This window comes from Plutella xylostella, chromosome 26, assembly GCF_932276165.1.
Source record: "Plutella xylostella chromosome 26, ilPluXylo3.1, whole genome shotgun sequence".
NCBI lineage: Eukaryota > Metazoa > Arthropoda > Insecta > Lepidoptera > Plutellidae > Plutella > Plutella xylostella.
The window spans coordinates 7,767,120-7,787,428 of record NC_064006.1 but is presented as its reverse complement, the minus strand read 5'-3'; the positions used below and the strand labels follow the sequence as shown (position 1 = coordinate 7,787,428).

The 20,309-nt window shown below is 45.2% G+C and overlaps 2 protein-coding genes across 2 annotated transcripts; one reads left to right on the top strand and one right to left on the bottom strand.

The window, feature by feature from the left end:
- The first annotated feature begins 538 nt into the window (after positions 1-538).
- LOC105397770 lies at positions 539-2,154 on the top strand. The gene is made up of 2 exons (XM_038111744.2): positions 539-1,541; positions 1,884-2,154. Exons 1-2 carry the CDS (start codon positions 876-878, stop codon positions 1,932-1,934), a joined length of 717 nt encoding a protein of 238 aa, XP_037967672.2. The 5' UTR covers positions 539-875; the 3' UTR covers positions 1,935-2,154.
- Positions 2,155-2,887: 733 nt separating this feature from the next.
- LOC105398830 lies at positions 2,888-20,142 on the bottom strand. Its single transcript, XM_038111444.2, has 6 exons — positions 19,897-20,142; positions 19,324-19,479; positions 18,429-18,563; positions 6,666-6,751; positions 4,706-4,840; positions 2,888-3,064 (listed from the first exon to the last, which is right to left on the bottom strand). The coding sequence occupies exons 1-6, from the start codon at positions 20,032-20,034 to the stop codon at positions 2,971-2,973; spliced, it is 744 nt and encodes a 247-aa protein (XP_037967372.2). The 5' UTR covers positions 20,035-20,142; the 3' UTR covers positions 2,888-2,970.
- Between the last annotated feature and the right edge of the window lie 167 nt (positions 20,143-20,309).

Below are 20,309 nucleotides of genomic sequence, written 5' to 3'. Positions count from 1 at the left end.
CCACAACGCAAACATCGCACCACCCACAGCTCGACCAGCTGACCTCCACCATCGTCTGCACCCTGCCGTCCCTCGAGCCGGCTGCCTCGCTGCGGGTGTCGGCGGCGCTGCGGGGCGCGGCGGGGGGCGGGGGGGAGCGCGTCGCCGCCGCGGTGGCGGGGGCCGCATTGAGGAGACTGCTGGGCTGTGATTGGATGGAGGTTTGTATGTTTAGGTGCTCTGTTTGAAGTGGTAAAAGTTAAAGTTTTTGTATACTATTGAATGAGAATTTGATAAATGAACACATATGTTTTAAGAACAGTACCGATTCAAATAGAACATAATTATTATACTTTAGGTTGTTTCTATCTGATAAGTTAAGTAAGATGAAGCAGAAAAGAGAATTCATTTTAACATGTTTTACACTCAACACCTCTGACTAATGCTGGCACTCCCGTCTCGATATAAGTGTATGTTTCGGTGTGTGGTGCTAGAAATCGGTTGTTCGGCAGATTATACTCTTACTTCTCTTTTTGATTATTTATACAAGATGAAAGTTCTTTAAAAAATATGTATTTACATTACAGTGTACATCAACACCAGTCACTGTGGAAACTCTCATACCCCTCGTGACGTCATCATGGCGAGGTCTCGACGCTAAAACACAGTACCAAGCCGTCTTACTACTCGGGCGAACATTACGAGCGATAGAGAGAGGCGATACTGGCGAGAATGAGAGCAAAAGAGAACGAAGTAAAGTTGCTGCTAAGAATGTTATTGATGTGAAAGAAAATAATGAAAAAGTTACTGAAACAAATGGTAAAGATATCGGAGATGTTGATAAACAAAATAGTACTTCTGTGTGTGATAAAGAAAGTAATGATTATAAAGGTGACATGTCTATAGAAATAATAGAAAGTGAAAAAGATATGTCTACGAATAAAATAGCAAGAGTCAATGATACATCAGTAAATGACAGAGAAAATGAAACTCATAATGCAGATGATAAAGAAAAAGGGGACCTTACAATCCTTAGTGAGAATTTGGAGGAAGTGTTAGCAACCTTAGAAAATGATAGTGACATGGCTATAGACAATGAGGTAATAACACTGGAAGACACTATTATTGAGACAGAAAAAGGCAGTGATAATATAGCGAGTAAGAAAGAACAAGTCTCAGTGACAGACCTTGTAGTTACAGCAAACATTCAAGAGAGTCTTGCGACAGAAAAGGAAAACAATATGCTCTCTGGTGAGCTAGACGGAGATGCAGAATTAAATACTAAAAACCCAGAAGTAATGGAAACAAATGATGTTAACGAAAATAAACAACCAAGCGAAGATGATGTTATTGAAGTTAAATTAGAAAGTGAAGTTATTTCTATAACCGATGATGAAGACGTAGTAATGTTAGAAAGAGATGCAGATAACAGTATGAGTGGTGATGGAATAGCTTTATCCAATAAGATTAAAGTTCAGAACTCTAGTGAATCGGAGCTTCTGGCGACTTTGAAACATCTGACGACACAGTCGGCAAACAAACATCATCCAGATAGAATGAAGGTAAGTTCACGACTTCTTTCCTTCGTTCATTCACCATACTGTCTGCAATCTTTCCTACATATAGGTGCATAAGTGTCGCTGTATACCTTAATTTAGATTTAAAATAAACTTGTTTAATGAAAGAGTGAACGATAAAAACAAAATAAGCCGTATCAGCACTTTTTCTGTTGCAAAGATACGTGTAGGTATATCGGATATTTCACTGCCGTAAATAATATTTTTCGGTGAAAATGCATATTTGATTTATGACTTTATAACGCCACAAAATTGTTCACTTAGAACCATTTCAATTCACTTTTGTTAAAAATAATATACAAACATATAATTATAATTACTTTTCAGGTGGTGGTAGGTGTGGACAAACTACAGCTTCTGCTGGGTAACGGATGGTAGCTGTCTACTGGTCTAGGATAGAGGATTTTCTGTGCCTTATTAATACATAGACATTATAATTATTAGGTATGCTTGGCAGGGCCAACGATTGATAAAAATAAGTGGTTAAATAAGACTTAATTAACAAAACTCACCGAGTGCACAAGTTAATTAAAATCGGTTCAGCCTTTTCTGAGCATTAATACGACATAAACAGACTCCCCTTTTGGTGGGTTTAAATAAAAAAATAGTTTCTTTGTTATTTTTGTATCTGTGTTATCTTAAGGGTGAGGCCCCATTGGTGCGTTCGTCGTCGCTGTTACTCATTTTTTTATTGTTCATTTGGACGACGACGACGCTACACAACGCACCAATGGATTATCAACCTTAGTTGTAAGCTATGTTATGTTACAATGATTGAACTACTATTATGTGATATTTGATTCTAAGTACATTTTGTGTTGGTAAGTACCTGATGATTAAACGGTGAAGAAATAAAATGCATTTATTTTTGTTATTCGAGTATATTCTGTACTACATAATAAGAGTACTTACCTAAATAGTTTGTTACATGTTAAACCTTAACATTAGGACTATAATTATGCGTATACATTACATAAGAAATTACTGTAATAGCCTGTAAGATTAGTAAGTGCTGTCCAAATATTCAATGTGACAATCGCTTTTAAGATTGGCTAAGTAATTATTGTTTTATAGTGTGGAAACTTAGGGCCTTACCACAAAAACTAAGACCGTATTTAACAGGTGTTAAGCGCTGTCAAACGTGTACAAAATCTGTAAAATTTCGTTTTAAACTCTTGTTGTGGTAGTTAAAGCAAAGGTTTTTTGTGGTAGTACAGTTAAAGTTTGAACATGATAAAATATAAATTCATAAACCATAAAAAGGTTAGGAATGTTGAGATTACAAATCAGTCATTATAAAAGTCAGTAAAACACAGTAAATTACAATCTTAACTCTATTCAGATCTTGATTTTAGTTCCGATTCCCGCCACCGCCGCCCAGTGGCGCTAGCGTCGCGACAAGATGGCGTCGTACTCACGCCATGTCCAGGTCTTTCCCGTACTGAGTTATGACGAGAGTCAATGCCGAGCCGACCAGGCGACGGTGGTACGACCCTCGGGATGACCAACTGGGGAAAGACAGATTTAATTATACAGGGTGTGGCAAAAAGGGTGTACTAAGCCTAAAGGAAATTAAAGGAATGGTACTTATATAATAATGTTAATTTTAACTACTGGATTGTCTGTGCGGCACGAGAGGGTTATCGACGTAGACAATTTTTTTAAATGTACATTCAATCAATCAGCACGTCGTATTTACGGCGAATCGCGATAAAGCAATATTTATCTATATCGATAACGGACCCGTGCAGCTGGAACTGGAAAACATACCCCCTCTTATAGAACATGTGTTGCGCGGAGGCCTGTAGCTCGCTCGCCGCAGCCTCCACGGCGCACTCGCCGCCGCCGCCGCCGCTAATGCACTGCCGATGCCCAGGTTACTCCGGGGGGGGGGCAGCTCACATGTGCCGGAGCCGAGCACCCCCGCACCTACTTACTTAACTCACTAGACGCGGCGAGGCAGAAATTACAGGAATGGTACTCGTATAATAACTATAATTCGAACTACTCGAGTCCGTTATCGACATAGATAAACATTGCTATATCGCGATTCGTCATAAATACGTTTTGATTATTGAACGCGCATTAAAATAGTTACATATCAATAGCGGCACGGGTCTGTTATCGACGTCGATAAACTATTTTAATGCGCGTTGAATCAATCGCAGCATCATCTTTATGTATGGCGAATCGCGATATAGCATTGTTTATCTATGTCGATAACGGACCCATGCAGCGGAGACTAAACATACCCCCTCTTATAGAACATGTGTTGCGCGGAGGCCTGCAGTTCGCTCGCCGCGGCCTCCACGGTGTACTTGCCAGTGACGAGCGCGCGCCGCGCCGCCGCCGCCGCTAGTGCACTGCCGATGCCCAGGCCACTCCGGCTGGGGTGTGCAGTGAGCAGGTCACAAATACCATACCTAGTAGCTTCAGTATATGCATCATACCTAGTACCTACTTACCTACTTACCAAGAATTTAGAGGTTACTTTGAAAAAAGTCCACAAACAGCTCTTTTTGGCAGGAATGAAATGAATGGTATATAATGATTTAAGTACTTACTGGTATGTCCCCGCGGCACGGGTCTGTTATCGACGTCGATTAACTATTTTATGGCGAATAGTCGATTAACTTTATTTATCGAATAGCGATATATCATTGTTTATCTATGTCGATAACGGACCCATGCAGCGGGGACAGATGAGATGTTCAGTAAGTAGATAACACACCCCCCCTCTTATAGAACATGTGTAGCGCGGCGGCCTGCAGCTCTCTGGCCGCCGCCGCCGCCAGGGGGGGGGGGGCAGCTCACAGGTGCTGGAGCCGAGCACCCCCGCACCTACTTACTTGCCTCACTAGACGCGGCGAGGCAGGCATTACAGGAATGGTATTCATATAATCATGATAATATGCAACACGGGTTGGTTATCGACGTCGATAAACTATTTTAATGCGCGTTAAACCAATCAGAACGTCGTATTTATGGCGAATCGCGATATAGCGATGTTTATCTATGTCGACAACGGACCCGTGCCGCTATTGACATGCAACTATTTAAATGCGCGTCGTATTTATGGCGAATCGCAATAAAGTAATCTTTATCTATGTCGATAACGGGACCCGTGCAGCGGGAACAGTAACACACACCCCCTCTTATAGAACATGTGTTGCGCGGAGGCCTGCAGCTCGCTCGCCGCAGCCTCCACGGTGTATTTGCCAGTGACGAGCGCGCGCCGCGCCGCCGCCGCCGCTAATGCACTGCCGATGCCCAGGTTACACCAACTGAGAGGGAGAAAATGTATTAATAATAATATGTGGGACATCTCACACACGGTCATCCATCCCCAAGCTAGGCAGAACCTGTGTTATAGGTGTCGGACACCTGATATATCTACACAAATACATAGATAGATACATACTAAATATAAATATCAACACGAAAGACCCGAGTGCCCCAGCCGGGAATCGAACCCGGGACCTTCGGCATACCAGTCAGGGCCACTAACCACTACGCCATTCGACCGTCAAATAAAGGTGCCAATATTCGGGGTCCCTCCGGAAAGTCATAAGCAACCTAGGTCGTCTACTGGCTCTCTGGCGTGAGCTTGGATGGCTTAATAGCTAGTCACCGCATAGGTATTTCACGCATAATGGCCCACCTTAGAGGCTAAATGCGGAAAATCAGCTCGCCATGACAGATACATAGAAAGGTGCCAATAATGAGGTTGCTGAAGAAGAAAGATTAGGACTAGACTCGCACAGGACCGGAAGAGATGACGTGTTAGGCAGCGTTCCCACTACGCCGGACCGGCAGATCTGCCGAAAACCGGACACCGGACAGAGTGTTCACATTACATCGGATCCCGGAAGAAATTCAGACAGTCCTCAGTTGAATTTGGACCTGCGCGGACAATGGACGACGAAATTGTTGTGTTGTGGTGGTATCTTAATAGAAGGCAAAATAAAAGAAAACATTGGGTACACCCTATTTTACGGGAAAGATTTTCCATGCTTTTCATTTTACATCCAGGGGCGAGGGGAGCACGAGCGGGGCGAGCAGGGGACAGATACCGGCACAAACTCGTTCACATTACTCCGGGCCCGGTCGTTCTACCGGCAATTCGTAGTGACAAAACGTTCGGTAGAAATGCCGGGCTCGGCAAAAATGTCGGACCCGGGATAATGTGAATAGCTTCATATAAATTGTACAGCCACTAGCTCTTCCGGCAGATTTACCGGCGCGGCAGATCTGCCGAAAACCGGACACCGGACAGAGTGTTCACATTACATCGGATCCCGGAAGAAATTCAGACAGTCCTCAGTTGAATTTGGACCTGCGCGCACAATGGACGACGAAATTGTTGTGTTGTGGTGGTATCTTAATAGAAGGGAAAATAAAAGAAAACATTGGGTACACCCTATTTTACGGGAAAGATTTTCCATTCTTTTCATTTTACATCCAGGGGCGAGGGGAGCACGAGCGGGGCGAGCGGGGGACAGATACCGGCACAAACTCGTTCACATTACTCCGGGCCCGGTCGTTCTACCGGCAATTCGTAGTGACAAAACGTTCGGTAGAAATGCCGGGCTCGGCAAAAATGCCGGACCCGGGATAATGTGAATAGCTTCATATAAATTGTACAGCCACTAGCTCTTCCGGCAGATTTACCGGCGCGGCAGATCTGCCGGTCCGGCGTAGTGGGAACGCTGCCTTAGGGAAGAGGCTTATACCCGGCAGTGGGCAGATACGGACTGATAAATAAAATAAATAAATAAAAACGTTTATTTATGAAAAGTTACAATTGGCCTTATAATATTACATTGCAAAATATTTTATTTGAAATAGGTAATAACGATGTCCTTCTTCCCTTTCACTAAGAAAGGGAAGAAGGACATCGTTATCCAAACTAGGGTAACCTGTATTTTGGGCACAATATCCTGTATCCCCTACTTTTGGGTGTATCAAATTATTAAAAGGCTAGTGAGCACTTGTTCCCAGACTAGATCAAATCTGTCTTCTGGGAGAAAGTTAGGTAACTATGATGTTTTAGACAAATTAATTAGGCAGGTACTTAAGCGTGATGATGATGATGATGATTATACTGACCGCTTGCTGACGGCGAGCGCGTGCAGGCGCGCGGCGCTGCGCGGGCCGGCGCCGAGCCACTCCGATATGGACGCCGTGCCTATCAACTGCAACAACAGACTACAGTTACAATGGACAACATTTCATTTTCTTTACCCTATATTTTTATTAGCTATTCGGAAAGATTATAGAAAATTAGTGGACCCGTATTTTTTTATTTTGTATATACATTAATTTTTGCATGTTATTTTTAACTTTAAAGTAAATTATTTTAAAACCGGAAGTGAAGTCACATATTAGGCTCAATTTTTATTTTTGTCTATTGCCTGAGTCTCGAAAAAAAACATAAATGACACTGACAAGTGACATTTAAACTTTGTTTACATGCCAACCAACAAATGGGTCATTTTCAAATGACATTGATATTTCTGATGATGGAAAGTAGGTACTTATCATGTAAAAAAATAAGCAGAAGCATTTTTTCAGCTGTGTAGGCGGTGGCATGCTCTGGGACATATTATATAGAGGTCATCTGTTAATAATAAATAAAAAAATAGTCAGAAAGTGTCAGAACAGAATTAATGAAAATGACCCAAATAAACAACAACGTCACGATAAAACGTCAAATTCAATCAAAAATGAAAGTGACAGTTACTTTGTTTTTAAATCTATAGTCTTTGATCATCAAAATGCATCGCACCTGATGCATGACGTCATCAGCACTTTTTTACTATTTTATGATTTTCTCGAAAATGATACATCCAAAAAATACAAAAACATTTTTTTTGTGTCCTTTAGAGCTAAATCTCGAAATGGTTTTCGATTTATAGCAGCTTTAGTTTTTTGAAATGTTGTCCATTAAGGAAACAAGTGGGTGTGGCTATGTCTCCCTGGACACAACCGTATGTTGACGTGAATGCGATGTTAAAATTTTAACTGAATAAGTAGATAGTTATTGGTAAACTAATGTTCATTTAGGTATCTACTTGGCACCATAAACTTATACAGGGTGTTGCAAAAAGGGTCGCTCGGCTCTTTGGTGTTTAGAATGTGCCAGTTAAGTTTGTATGGCCTCGTTTCGCTCGGCTCTTTACACTTTAGGGAATACCGGTTAGGTTTGTGCTGGTCGGTGTGAATGGCCTCTCTTCGCTCGGCTTTTTAGGGTTTGGAAAATGCCGATAAGGTTAGGCTTTAGGGAATGCTGAGTTTTGATGTATGGCCTCGCTTCGCTCGGCTCTCTAGGGTTTAGGAAATGCGGGGTTGGTTTATATGGCCTGGCTTCGCTCGGTTCTTTCGGGTTTAGAAAATGGTGGTTGTAATATACCCGATGTCGGGTAGTCTGTTAACAGCCAATACACGGTTTGAACATCTCTCTCGTATTTTATTATAAATCTATTCCTAAACACAATATTGGCGACGGGTTACTTATCTACGCGTGTTGTAAAAAGTTTGTGCAACATAGTTACAAAAAGGAATTAGTGAAATTACGGGATAATGGCGACAAATACAGTGTTGGGTAACAGCCTCGTGTTCGACCACCGCGCGCAGGAGTGGGACATTTTCAAAAGTCGTCTTATGCAGTACTGTCTGGCGAATGACCTCACGGAGGAGTCGGACAAGGCCGGCACGAGGCGGCGCGCCGTGCTGCTCACTGCCCTGGTGGAGGACACCTACCGCGTCGCGAGGGACCTGGCTTTCCCTTCGACATTGGAAGCGCTCAGTTACTCTGATTTGATTGGCAAGTTGGACGCCCATTTCCAATCAAAGAAGTGCGTTTTCGCCGAGCGATACGCGTTCTACAGGGCTGAGCAACGTCCAGGCGAAGAGTTAGCGGAATGGGCGGCGCGAGTGCGCAGTCTAGCACAGTTCTGCGAATTCAAGACGGAGTTGGAAACTGCGCTCCGAGATCGGTTCGTGCTAGGATTGCTAAATAAAAGCGAAAAGGAGAAGCTGTTCTCGGAAAATATCGAGACACTGACCTTCTACAAGGCGTTGGAGATAGCTCAAGGAGTCCAGTGTGCGCGCCAGGCGCTGCAGGGCGGCTCCCGGGGCGCCCCGGACGTGTTCGCGATGCGTCCAGGGGCGCCCGCTCCGACAGCGGGAAGAAAAAAGTGCAGTGTTTGTGGCTATCATAATCATGTCAAAGAGCAGTGTCGCTATGCTCAGTTTACGTGTAAAAAGTGTAACAAGCAAGGTCACTTAAGTCGAATGTGCAAGTCAAAGTCAAAGTATAACAATTTTTTAGCTACGGAATCTGACGACATCTGTGAAGGTATTTATGATATTTACTCAATTCAATGTATCAACGGTAAACCCATGCAGTTACAAGTTGTCGTAAATAACAAACCGGTTCTATGCGAGATCGATAGCGGCAGCGCCGTGTCGGTGTTACCGGCTGAATTATATAATGAATTGTTCGCACCAATTACGACTCTAAACAAATGTAACGTACGGCTTAACTGCTATAATGGAACTCAAATAACTCCAGCTGGGTACGTGACGTTATCAGTTAAATCACAAGATCAAACACAAACTATTAAGTTTTTTGTCATAAACACACCTTTATCTCAGCTTCCGTTGCTAGGCAGGGATTTTATAACTAAATTTAACTTGCATTTATGCAGTTTAAATTGTAATAATATCAAGGAAACGAGCGATATCAGTGTAATTAGAAATCTACAAGATAAATTCTCCGACGTGTTTACGGACAAACTTGGTACATTTAAACACTATAAAGTTAGTTTAAAAATTAAAAAGGATGCCGAGTTAAAGTTTTTTAAACCGCGTACAGTGCCTTTAGCGTTAAAGTCTAAGGTAGAAAACGAGTTGCAAAGGTTACTTGATTTAGACATACTAGAAAAAATTGATCGAGCGGAAGTAGCCACGCCTATTGTTCCCGTGTTGCGGCCAGACGGCAATATTCGAATTTGTGGAGATTACTCAGTTACTCTGAATAAAATATTATTCACGGATAAATATCCACTACCACGGATAGAAGATTTATTTGCCAAGTTACACGGGGGAGTAGAATTTACGAAATTAGATTTATCGCGTGCGTATAATCAATTTTTACTCGATGAACCTTCTAGTAGTTATAGTTATAGTTATAGAAAAGGGGAGGGCAACCAGTGCCCATTCGCCACTGCGACCTAAAAGATCTATTGTGACTCCCCTTGCCGAGTCAAATCTCACTATTCAGGCCCAGGTCTTTTATAAACCTGATGATCTTACCTGGAGAGAGAGACCTGACATCTATGGGGGCTAATTTTCTTCCGCCCAAGATTCTATTTCTCTTGTGAATGATGGCCTCACATTCACAGAGAATATGCATGGGCGTTTCGTCCTCTTCATTGCAAAATCTACAAGTTGGAGTATCGGACAGACCCATTTTATGTAAGTGACTGTTCAACCTACAGTGACCTGATAAGGTTCTTGTCAAGACCCTTAACTGGTTGCGTGTGAGCTCTAAAGCTCGACGCGTAAATTTCTGCGAATAGCCCACGATTAGGGCTCTTGCATGATGTTGTCCTGGTACATTATTCCAAGCCTCTAAGCTTTGGTTCTGTGCCCAGTCCTTGATCTCGCGACGACTGGTGCATTTTGGTAGCCCGATGATGGGCTCGGGGCCCAACGGTAGGCTTTCTGCTCCCAGACGTGCGAGCTCATCTGCTTCCTCATTGCCATTGATGCCACAATGTCCGGGCACCCATCGCAGGGTCACTCTATTGTTAGCTCCAATTATGTTCAGGATGAGGATGCACTCCATTATAAGTTTGGAGTTAACTTCTGCAGAAGTCAATGCTTTAAGAGCAGCTTGGCTGTCTGACAGAATAAATATATTCCTCCGAGTGAAGGCTCTATCCAGGTTTTCGTATGCACATCCAATGATGGCATATATCTCGGCTTGGAATACGGAGGCAAACCTTCCCAGGCTCGCATATTTGCGCGCTCTTGGCCTTTCTCCGTAAATGCCTGAACCTGCCAGGCCTTCCTTTTTGGATCCATCGGTGTACCACACGATGTCTCCCGACCGGAAAGTTTGAAGGGCCTTATCATCATTCCACTTCTCCCTTTCTGGTATCTCAACTGAGAAGAGCCTTGAGAAACAGTACTCCGTTTCCATAGCGTCGGAAGGCATCGCCATGGCATGGGTACTGAGAAGCTCTCGGTGGAGCGAGCTGAACACAGCCGAGTGCCATCGGTTCCTGCCTCCTTCAGCAGCCCGTAGCATAGCTGATCGAGCCTCTTTCTGCACATGTATGTGTAAAGGGCTCAGATTCAGCATGGCTTCCATCGCTGCTGTCGGAGTGGACCTTATAGCTCCAGTGGCCATCAGACACGCTAACCTTTGAAGACTACTTAATAGATCTTGACAGGTTTTTTGTTGGGTTTTCCTGTGCCATACTACGCAGCCGTATGTAACCATAGGTCTCACTACGGCTTCGTATAACCAAAGGGTTAACTTCGGCTTAAGGCCCCATTTTTTTCCAACTAGTCTACAGCACGATCCCATAGCGCACTTAGCTTTCTGGGCTATGTACTGCAGATGTTGATTCCAAGTCAGCTTCTGATCAGGATTACACCAAGATATTTGGCTTCTTTGGAGAAGTTTGCCGTTTCCCCAAAGAGAACCGGTGGTCTCAGACCATCTAGGATCCTTCTTCGGGTGAACGGTACAATTATGGTTTTGCTGGCATTTACAGAGAGTTGATACTCCCTGCACCAGCGCTCTACCATCTTAAGGGCTGTTTGCATCAGATCTGAAATCGTGCTGGCGCTTTTGCCTACGATGGTTATGACGAGATCATCAGCGTAGCCCTGAGTGTCGAAGCGAGCTTCATTGAGCTCACAGAGCAGGGTGTCGACAACAATGGACCACTCCAGGGGCGATAGTACGCCGCCTTGGGGACATCCTCTTGTTATTTTAACCTCAATGCTCTTGTCCAGGAGTGTTGTTTTAACAGTCCTGTTGGTTAACATCGATTCTATCCACGTAAGTGTGGTGTTGTCGATGTTTTTGTCCCTCATACATTTGAGAATGACATTCGTCGAGGTGTTATCAAAAGCACCCTCTACATCTAGAAAAGCACAGAGGGCAATTTCTTTGTCCTCTAGTGCTTTCTCAATCCTATCAGTAAGTTCAATTAGGGCAGTTTCCGTAGATTTGCCCTTCTGATAGGCGTGCTGCTTCACATGTAGTGGGTTTTGTGTGAGGTAGCCCATTCTAATATGAAGATTGATCACCTTTTCCATAGCTTTGAGCATGAAGGAGGTGAGACTTATGGGTCTATAGGACTTAGGTAGGGACTTGTCTCTATTTCCCGTTTTGGGGATAAAGGTCACCCTCACCCTAGTCCAAAGGTGTGGCATATACCCCCAGGCATAAGAAGCTCTGAAGATTTTAACCACAACTGGAAGGATAATATCACATGCTTCTTGTAGTAGTGCTGGAAATATATTATCCTCTCCCCCGGTTTTAAAGGGCATGAAGCTTTTGATTGCCCATCTAACGCGGTTAGGAGTGAAGACCTGTGAGGCTTTTCTCAAGTCCTCATTACTTGGCCTGATTTTGGTAGGCTGCTGCCCTGTATGTGCATCAATGTGCTCATCCAGCGATCCAGGAAAGTGGGTCTGTGCAAGCAGCCTAAGAGTCTCCTCTGGGGATTCAGTAAAGGTCCCATCTGGTCTTTTAAGCAGTCCCAGATTTGCGGAAGGCGATTTAGACAAAATCTTTTTGATTTTCGCAACATGAGGGGCGCTTTTTACCTCCTCACAGAAGCGCCTCCAAGATTGCCTTTTCGCCTTCCGGAGCTCGCGATTAAATTCAGTGAGGGCTTTCCTATACAAATCCCATTCCTTTGTGATTTTAGCCCTGTTGAATTCTTTCCGAGCTGTTTTTCTTAGATGCTCCAGGTTAGAGTTCCACCAGGGGACCTTAGTGTTAGAGCGTCTAGTTTTTAGAGGGCAACTGTTCTCGTAGGCATCTAACATGCACCTTCCGAGCTCCTCTACTGTAGATTCGAGTTGCTGTATGGATTTGACGGAGCCTTTTATAATCCCTAGGTTTTCCGAAACTTGGTGTCGATAAACGTCCCAGTCTGTAGCCTTAGGATTTCTGAAGGTCTCCACTTGGCTCTTCCCTATGAGAGCAATGTCGAATCGTATGTGTCTGTGATCAGACATGGATGCCTCTTTCGAGACATGCCAGTTGCAAGCACGTCTTTCAAGTAGATCTGTGCAGATTGTTACATCTAGAACCTCCTGACGCGCACGTGTAACGAAAGTTGGTGTGTTTCCATCATTTAGTGTTAGTAAGTTTTTAGTCAGGATGAAGTCGAACAAGATCTCACCTCTCTTGTTGGTATCCGTACTGCCCCAGGCTGTGTGATGGGAATCGCAATCGGCCCCTATCACAAGCTGGGCATTCTGGTCCTCACAATACTCCACCAGTGGAGCGAGGGCCGTCGACGGATCTGTGTGCTCCCCGGGCAGGTAGGCCGAGCTAACAATGAGCTTCATGCCCTCACAGCCGGGTAGCATTACGTGTGCCGCTACTAGGTCATCAGTGCAGAATCCTGGAATCGGCAAAAATTTCATATTCTTTTTAAAGACTATGCAAGCTCTGGGTCTATTGCCACAAGTATTGTATAAAACGTTACCTGCAGCGGTCAGTCCCAGTACCGTGTTTCCATGGATCCACGGTTCTTGTAACAAAGCCATGTCCAGTCCATCCTCTTGGAGGACCTTGCACGCGACGGCACTGGATGCCTTCGCGTGTTGGAGGTTGGCTTGTAAGATTTTCAACATGGTGGTAGGAAGGGAGGGGATAGGATTTAGGATTTGGAGATTAAGGAGGGTAAGTTGAAGGAATTAGGTTTAGGGACTTGGTGGGTTAAGGTGGGTTGTTGAGGGGATTACGGGAGGCTTTCTTACTGGAGTGCTCCTTTGCCAGAGAGGGCAGCTGCGTGGGCCGCCTCACTCCAGCTGCAGCTCCAGCAGCTCTCCCACGTGGCGCCGGTGCCTTGCGGGCGCCCGGGCGCGCGGGCTTGCCGCCCCGTGGTCGTGGTGCAGCACCCCCGGCCGGCGGCGCGCGTGACGGCCCCGGCCGGTGAGTACTTATACCACTCGGCCCCGCAACTGGCTCTACCGCCGCGCTCGACCCCCCTCGGCTCTCTGCTTCCACCGAACCATCAGGCCTAGCTTGGCAGTGAGCCGCCGGGAGAGTGGTTTGCGCGGTGGGTTGCTCCACGGCGGCTGCTCCCTTCGGGACTCTGGCCCTGAAAACAGCCCCAGCCATTCCACAGTTGGGACGGAAATTCACGGCCTTAAGTACTTCGTAGGAGTCTTTCGAGAGAGAGAAGGTCAAGGTCTTCTCGAGCCTCCTACCAAGCACTCGCCATGTGCTGCAGTCGAGACCGGCGTTCTGCTTTCGCAGCAGATCGAGGAGGACCTTCGGTTCCGCAAAGGACTTGAAGAAGGCCGTCGCTATCACGGGCCTGGGTAGGGCTTGCCCTTCAACTGTCTTCAGGGCTGCCCCCACCCAGGGTCGAAGTCTGCTGCTACAACCGCAGAGCCAATCCCGACTGGCCTGGTTGAGACACGTGACGATAATGAGACCGTCTGCGTAGGACACTCCCCCGAAGACGGGCGCTGTCCCTGGCGCAAAATCGGTCACATAGAGCTCTCTCTCGATGGCAGCGTTAAAGAGCGCTACGTCCTCAATATTGAGGGCCCTTCGCTCATCGCGCACTCCCACCTTGAGAGAGCTGGCGGCGGCACTATAGGTGGGGCGGTCCTCCGGGGTCCCATCACACCTAGGTTGCTTCCGCGGTGGATTTGGCGGCGTTTGCTCCTCCGACCTAGTCCTTTTACTGGCCTGGGTGGGAGTAGCTTCAACCTCCAACTCACTCTCAGTCTCCGCAAGCGGCCTTAGGCAGACCCTTCTAGTAACCTTACTTGCATAAATACGCACAAAGGTCTATTTAGGTATAAAAGATTAGTGTTTGGGTTATCGAATGCACCGTGCATTTTCCAAAAAAACATGGAAAATTTGCTCGCCGGCATCGAAGGAACCTGCTGTTTCATTGATGACGTATTAATTACCGCGCCTAATAGAGAACTTCATTTAAAAAGGTTAGAGGAAGTACTCACAAGATTTCAGGAAGCCGGACTATGTGTAAAACCTGACAAATGTGAATTGTTTAGGGAATCCGTCGAATACTTGGGGTTTGTTATAGACAAAAATGGTCTGCATAAATCTAAAAAGAAAGTGGAGGCAATTTTAAACTGTTGCCAGCCAAAAAATGTAACGGAATTGAAATCATTTTTAGGGATGCTCAACTACTATAGGACGTTCGTACCAAATGCTTCTAGTATTTTAGAGCCCCTTCATTCATTACTAAAAAAGGATTGTCCGTGGCAGTGGGGCGATGACCAAAATAACGCATTCGAACGCATAAAAAAGGAGTTGGCGTCTGACACGGTTCTGGCACATTACAACCCCTCGCTGGCCACGGTGCTGACGGTGGACGCGGGCCCGGCGGGGCTCGGCGCCGTGCTGGCGCAGCGGCAGCCAGACGGTCAGGAACAGGCCATCGCATATGCTTCCCGGTCTCTGTCTAAAAGTGAAAAAAATTATGCACAAATACAAAAAGAAGCTGCAGCTATAATTTTTGGCATAAAAAAATTTCACCATTATTTATATGGTAGGGCTGAACCTTTCACACTTAGAACAGACCACAAGCCGTTAATCTCAATTTTTGGCAGTAAAAAAGGTGTCCCGGAATTAGCTGCAAACCGGTTGCAGCGGTATGCGTTGTTTTTGTCGGCTTACAACTTTAATATACAATATATTAAAAGTTGCGATAATGTGGCCGATTTTCTTTCACGCGCTATAGAAAGTTCACAAACAATGTGTCATGAAACGACGGTAAAGGAAGACGAATCATTGTTTATAAACTTTATGTATGACGAACTAAAACCAATTACGGTCGATGACATACGAAATGAAACTCTAAACGACCACATTTTAATTAAAGTTACAGAAAATATTTGTAAAGGTTGGCCAAGAAAGAACACTGACCCAGAACTAAAACCATTTTTCGATTGCCGACTGCAATTAACAGTTGAAAAAGGTTGCATAATGAGGGGTCACAAAGTAATTATTCCCTCTAAATTTCGCGAACAACTTTTGAACGAGTTACATCACTCCCATTTCGGGGTAGTTAAAACCAAAAATGAGGCACGGAAGCGAATGTGGTGGCCCAACATAGACCGCCACATAGAAGAGAAGATAGGGTCGTGCGACGCGTGCATCAGCCTGCGCAGCGCCCCGACGCGGGCGCCGCTCGCGCCCTGGCCGCGGCCGGCGCGCGCTTGGAGCCGCTTGCACCTCGACATGTGCGCGCTGCCCGGCAAGCAGCTGCTCGTGGCCGTGGACGCGCACTCCAAGTGGGTTGAGTGCTACGTCATGACGTCTACTACCTCGGATAGTATTATAGCTAGGCTATGTGACATGTTTGCGAGGTTTGGCGTGGTTCAAACTATAGTAACCGACCATGCTCCCAATTTTACGTCAAGTTTGTTCGAAAATTTTTGCACAGCTAACGGTATTGAGCACATAACTAGTGCACCATACCACCCAGCGTCTAATGGACAGGCGGAGAATACCGTCAAAACTATAAAAAATGGTATAAAGTCTATTTTACAACAAAATAATGATAAAACAGATTTCAATAATAAATTAAATTCATTCCTATTTGAATACCGCAACTCAACACATTGTACGACAGGTTTGTCACCCGCCCAGCTGTTGTTGGGCCGGCCGCTGCGCTGCCGTCTCGATCTCCTGCGCGTTCATAGTAATAATAATGATAACATTGCGGATGCGTCAGAGTCATTAGCTAACAAAAATGTTATTCGAAAACAGATCTTACAGCGTAAACAATACGGCGGAAAAAGGCGTGTGGACTTTGAGATCGATGAACTAGTGCTCGTAAAATCTTATTCCCACAATGGTACAAAACATACGTGGATAAAAGGAATAATTAAAAGTAAAATAGGATCAAGAATGTATAATGTCTTCATTCCACATTTACAATCAACATTAAGAAAACACTGTGACCAGTTACTTAAATATAAGGGCGGTCTTATAGAGGACAGTGTGGATGACGATGTGACTCCAGTAGAAGGAATTTATCAGGGAGGGGATGAAGAGCAATTATTAGACAATAGCAGCGGGGAAGAAGAAGTATCAGACGACTCATTTGGGAGTTTCGACTCGCCCATGACCTCCCCTCGACCAGCCGAGAGCGAGAGGCCACCGCGACCTACGAGCCCGACGACCCCGCCGACCACGAGCACGGAGGCCTCCAGCCCGCCCGGCGGCGGCGGCACGCCCGGGGGCAGCCCGCCCGCCGGCGCCGCTCCGTCTGCAGCCAGCAGCGCGCCCGCTGGCGCCGCAGCGCCTGCAGAAGTCAATGAAGAGACGACGGAGCCTTCTCCCCCCCGCCTTATTGATAACCCATTGCGTCATCCGAAAAGAACCACACGCAATTGTAACCCTAATTATAAAATCTAGTACTTATTCATGTAAGACCTGCTTAGGTAGATTAAATCAGATAAGATTTACTTTTAGATTTAAGATAAGTTATTGTAATTTACAACAGACAACCAGTGTAGGTCTCAGGGTAGGTTAAAGTTAATTATGTACTTACCAACTACGTACTTACCTATGATATGATTGTTAGCATAGTTGTATTCTATTGGTGGAGGGATTGTGGTATATTAGCGTAAGTAGGTAGATGTAATATACCCGATGTCGGGTAGTCTGTTAACAGCCAATACACGGTTTGAACATCGCTCTCGTATTTTATTATAAATCTATTCCTAAACACAATAGTGGTAATGTTAGGATTGCCTCGTTTCAGCTATCTACAGGTTGTCAAAAGTGGTACAGTAAGCCGAAAGGAGGTGACCCAGGCGTTCATTCTGAACAACTTATGTTTTAAATTTTCAAGTATCTATTCTATTCTATTCTCTGTGGGGGTGTAAGTACCTGCAACTGGCTCTCTCGAGTGGAACCTCTGTGCATATCCACAAGGTCTAAACTGCCTTCCGAAGCTTGGACCATTTCCCACCGCGCTGGTCCACTGCGGGTTGGTGGGTTCACATAATTATCTAGACGTGCTTCATCATCAAGTATCATTTTTGACTTCACCTGCGGGTACATCCCGGCGGCGTCCCCCGTCAGCTCCTGTGGCTCGGTGACCACGCGCAGGGTGACGTCACTCGGCAAAGCCCCGAGCGGCGCGCGCAGCTCCGCTACTAGACCCTCCTCTTTTTTCAACATCATCTGGGCCTCTAGTACGGTCAGCTGCATAAGTAGCTATACACTTCTGTACCTTGTCAAACTGACGATCCGTCAATGTATCTATGAATGGATAGGCGGTTTGTTAGATTGACAAGGTACAAAAGTGTATAGCTACTTATGCAGCTGACTGTACGTCTACGAGTTTTGCAATTTAACGAACTATCAAACCTGTACTAGACGTACTGTAGGGCTAGCATGGGGTGTAAGACGTGACAAAAGTTTAGCATTGCGTCACTTTTATCTTGCACCCTGTACTAGGGTACGTGCCACACATTTCTAACATACGGTCTATATGCGACGAGTGGTTGCTGCAATGGAGTCGATTAAGAAACATGGCAGTTCAATAAAAGCAACGACGTTGCGATTCTCTCACTAGCAGATATAATCCCTGGTGGACACCCTGGTCTCTTCACCTGCGGGTACATCCCGGCGGCGTCCCCCGTCAGCTCCTGTGGCTCGGTGACCACGCGCAGGGTGACGTCACGCGGCGACGCCCCGAGCGGCGCGCGCAGCTCCGCTACTAGACCCTCCTCTTCTTTTAGCATCATCTGGGCCTCTAGTACCTACGACTTTTGCAATTTAACTAACTATCAAATCTGTACTAGACGTACTGTAGGGCTAGCATGGGATGTAAGAAGTGCCAAAAGTTTAGCATTGCGTCACTTTTATCTTGCGCCCTGTACTAGGGTAGCGGAATTAGCGTCGATACTGTCGTCGTGCCAAACATTTCTAACATACGGTCTATATGCGACGAGTGGTTGCTGCAACGGAGTCGATTAAGAAACATGGCAGTTCAATAAAAGCACCGACTCGTTGCGATTCTCTCACTAGCAGATATAATCCCTGGTGGACATCCTGGTCTCTTCACCTGCGGGTACATCCCGGCGGCGTCCCCTGTCAGCTCCTGGGGCTCGGTGACCACGCGCAGGGTGACGTCACGCGGGGTCGCCCCCAGAGGCGCGCGCAGCTCCGCTACTAGACCCTCCTCCTCTTTCAGCATCATCTGTAAGAGAGATTATGTTGGTTAATTTTAGTGAAAACTATTGATTGATTTTCAGTTGTATTGTTGTTTTAACTATACATAAGTAATAATAAAATTTTACGATATAGGTGCTTGCAAAAATTGCCAAGTTTGGTTCTTGCTCAATATAATCCTATGCAGAGCTTTGGTTAACAACTAAGATTATACATGGGCTAGGTAGTAAAGACTTAATGGTAATGTGACCTCTCCTGATAAAATATATCTTTAACACAAAAACCTTTAAACCAAAGTCCTGCTAATAAACAACAGGCTCAATATTCTATTACCTGTGTATGTCTGTCAGCTAGTGCCTGATGTGTGACCACCACGCACACATAGACCACGGCAGCCACAACCACAGGCACAGACAGCAGTGCCCACAGTGGAGCGTGCAGGAATATGAACAGAACTGCCCCGATCAGCACCACCACTTGTAGGGATAGCTGGAAGGAAATTAGATGCATTGAGGCAACGAGATCAGAAGGGAGATGCTAATTGCGCAGAGAGGTAGAGTGAGTGCAATACTAACAAAAAATACACGGCATACTGTAGCTGCTAAGCTACTAAGTTGGTGTTAAACAGTTGTTCTACTGGAAATGCAGTCTTAGGTTTTTATTTATTTAAGTCTTTATTAAACAAATATTACAAATAAAAGTACAAAGGGTGGACTTAATGTTAAAAGTTTTATCAGTATTATAGAATATTTCCCTAGTGGATCAGCGCATCTCTTCACACAGTATCTCGGTAATATCACTTAAAATTAGAATCGCAAAGCACGGGATCCCAATGGGAAACCTTTCAGGGAAGCTCGCTTAGATGCTTTAATTTATGTTTGTCATTCTTCATTATTCTCCAGTTACCTCAGAAAACATGAAAGACAAGAAAGCAGCGCCGGTCAGTTGACTAAACCCGTCTCGTATCAAGGCACTACGGGCGGCATTCTCCGCCGCGCCGCCGCGCGCCCGCCGCACTATCACCACCGCTGTGGCCGACGCCATGGGTAGCTCGACTTGTTTGTATATATTAGATAATCAAAGATAGTGAAATACAGTGTTTAGAGGACAAAGATTGAGATTTTCGTTTGGGTTTTCGGCATCATACCAAAACAAAACAAAGATTTTTGCAGATCTGTCATTAACATTATGTCATTGTCATTGAGATTGACAGCAATTTCAGCTGTCAAATTATTGTAAAAATACTCTGTGAATGGGGTAGGTTCGAGGAAATTATTATTCCTAGTTTTTAATAAACAAACCTTATTTCGTTGATTTTA

What these genes read in the sequence shown, in the direction of transcription:
- LOC105397770 (XM_038111744.2), top strand. Translation starts at nt 876, where the DNA reads ATGTCTATAGAAATAATAGAAAGTGAAAAAGATATGTCTACGAATAAA. An exon ending in ATCATCCAGATAGAATGAAG is followed by an intron (nt 1,542 to 1,883) that starts GTAAGTTCACGA and finishes ATTACTTTTCAG; the next exon opens with GTGGTGGTAGGTGTGGACAA.
- LOC105398830 (XM_038111444.2), bottom strand. Translation starts at nt 20,034, where the DNA reads ATGGCGTCGGCCACAGCGGTGGTGATAGTGCGGCGGGCGCGCGGCGGC. An exon ending in GCGCTCGCCGTCAGCAAGCG is followed by an intron (nt 4,841 to 6,665) that starts GTCAGTATAATC and finishes TCTCCCTCTCAG; the next exon opens with TTGGTGTAACCTGGGCATCG. An exon ending in CACATGTTCTATAAGAGGGG is followed by an intron (nt 3,065 to 4,705) that starts GTGTGTGTTACT and finishes GTCTTTCCCCAG; the next exon opens with TTGGTCATCCCGAGGGTCGT.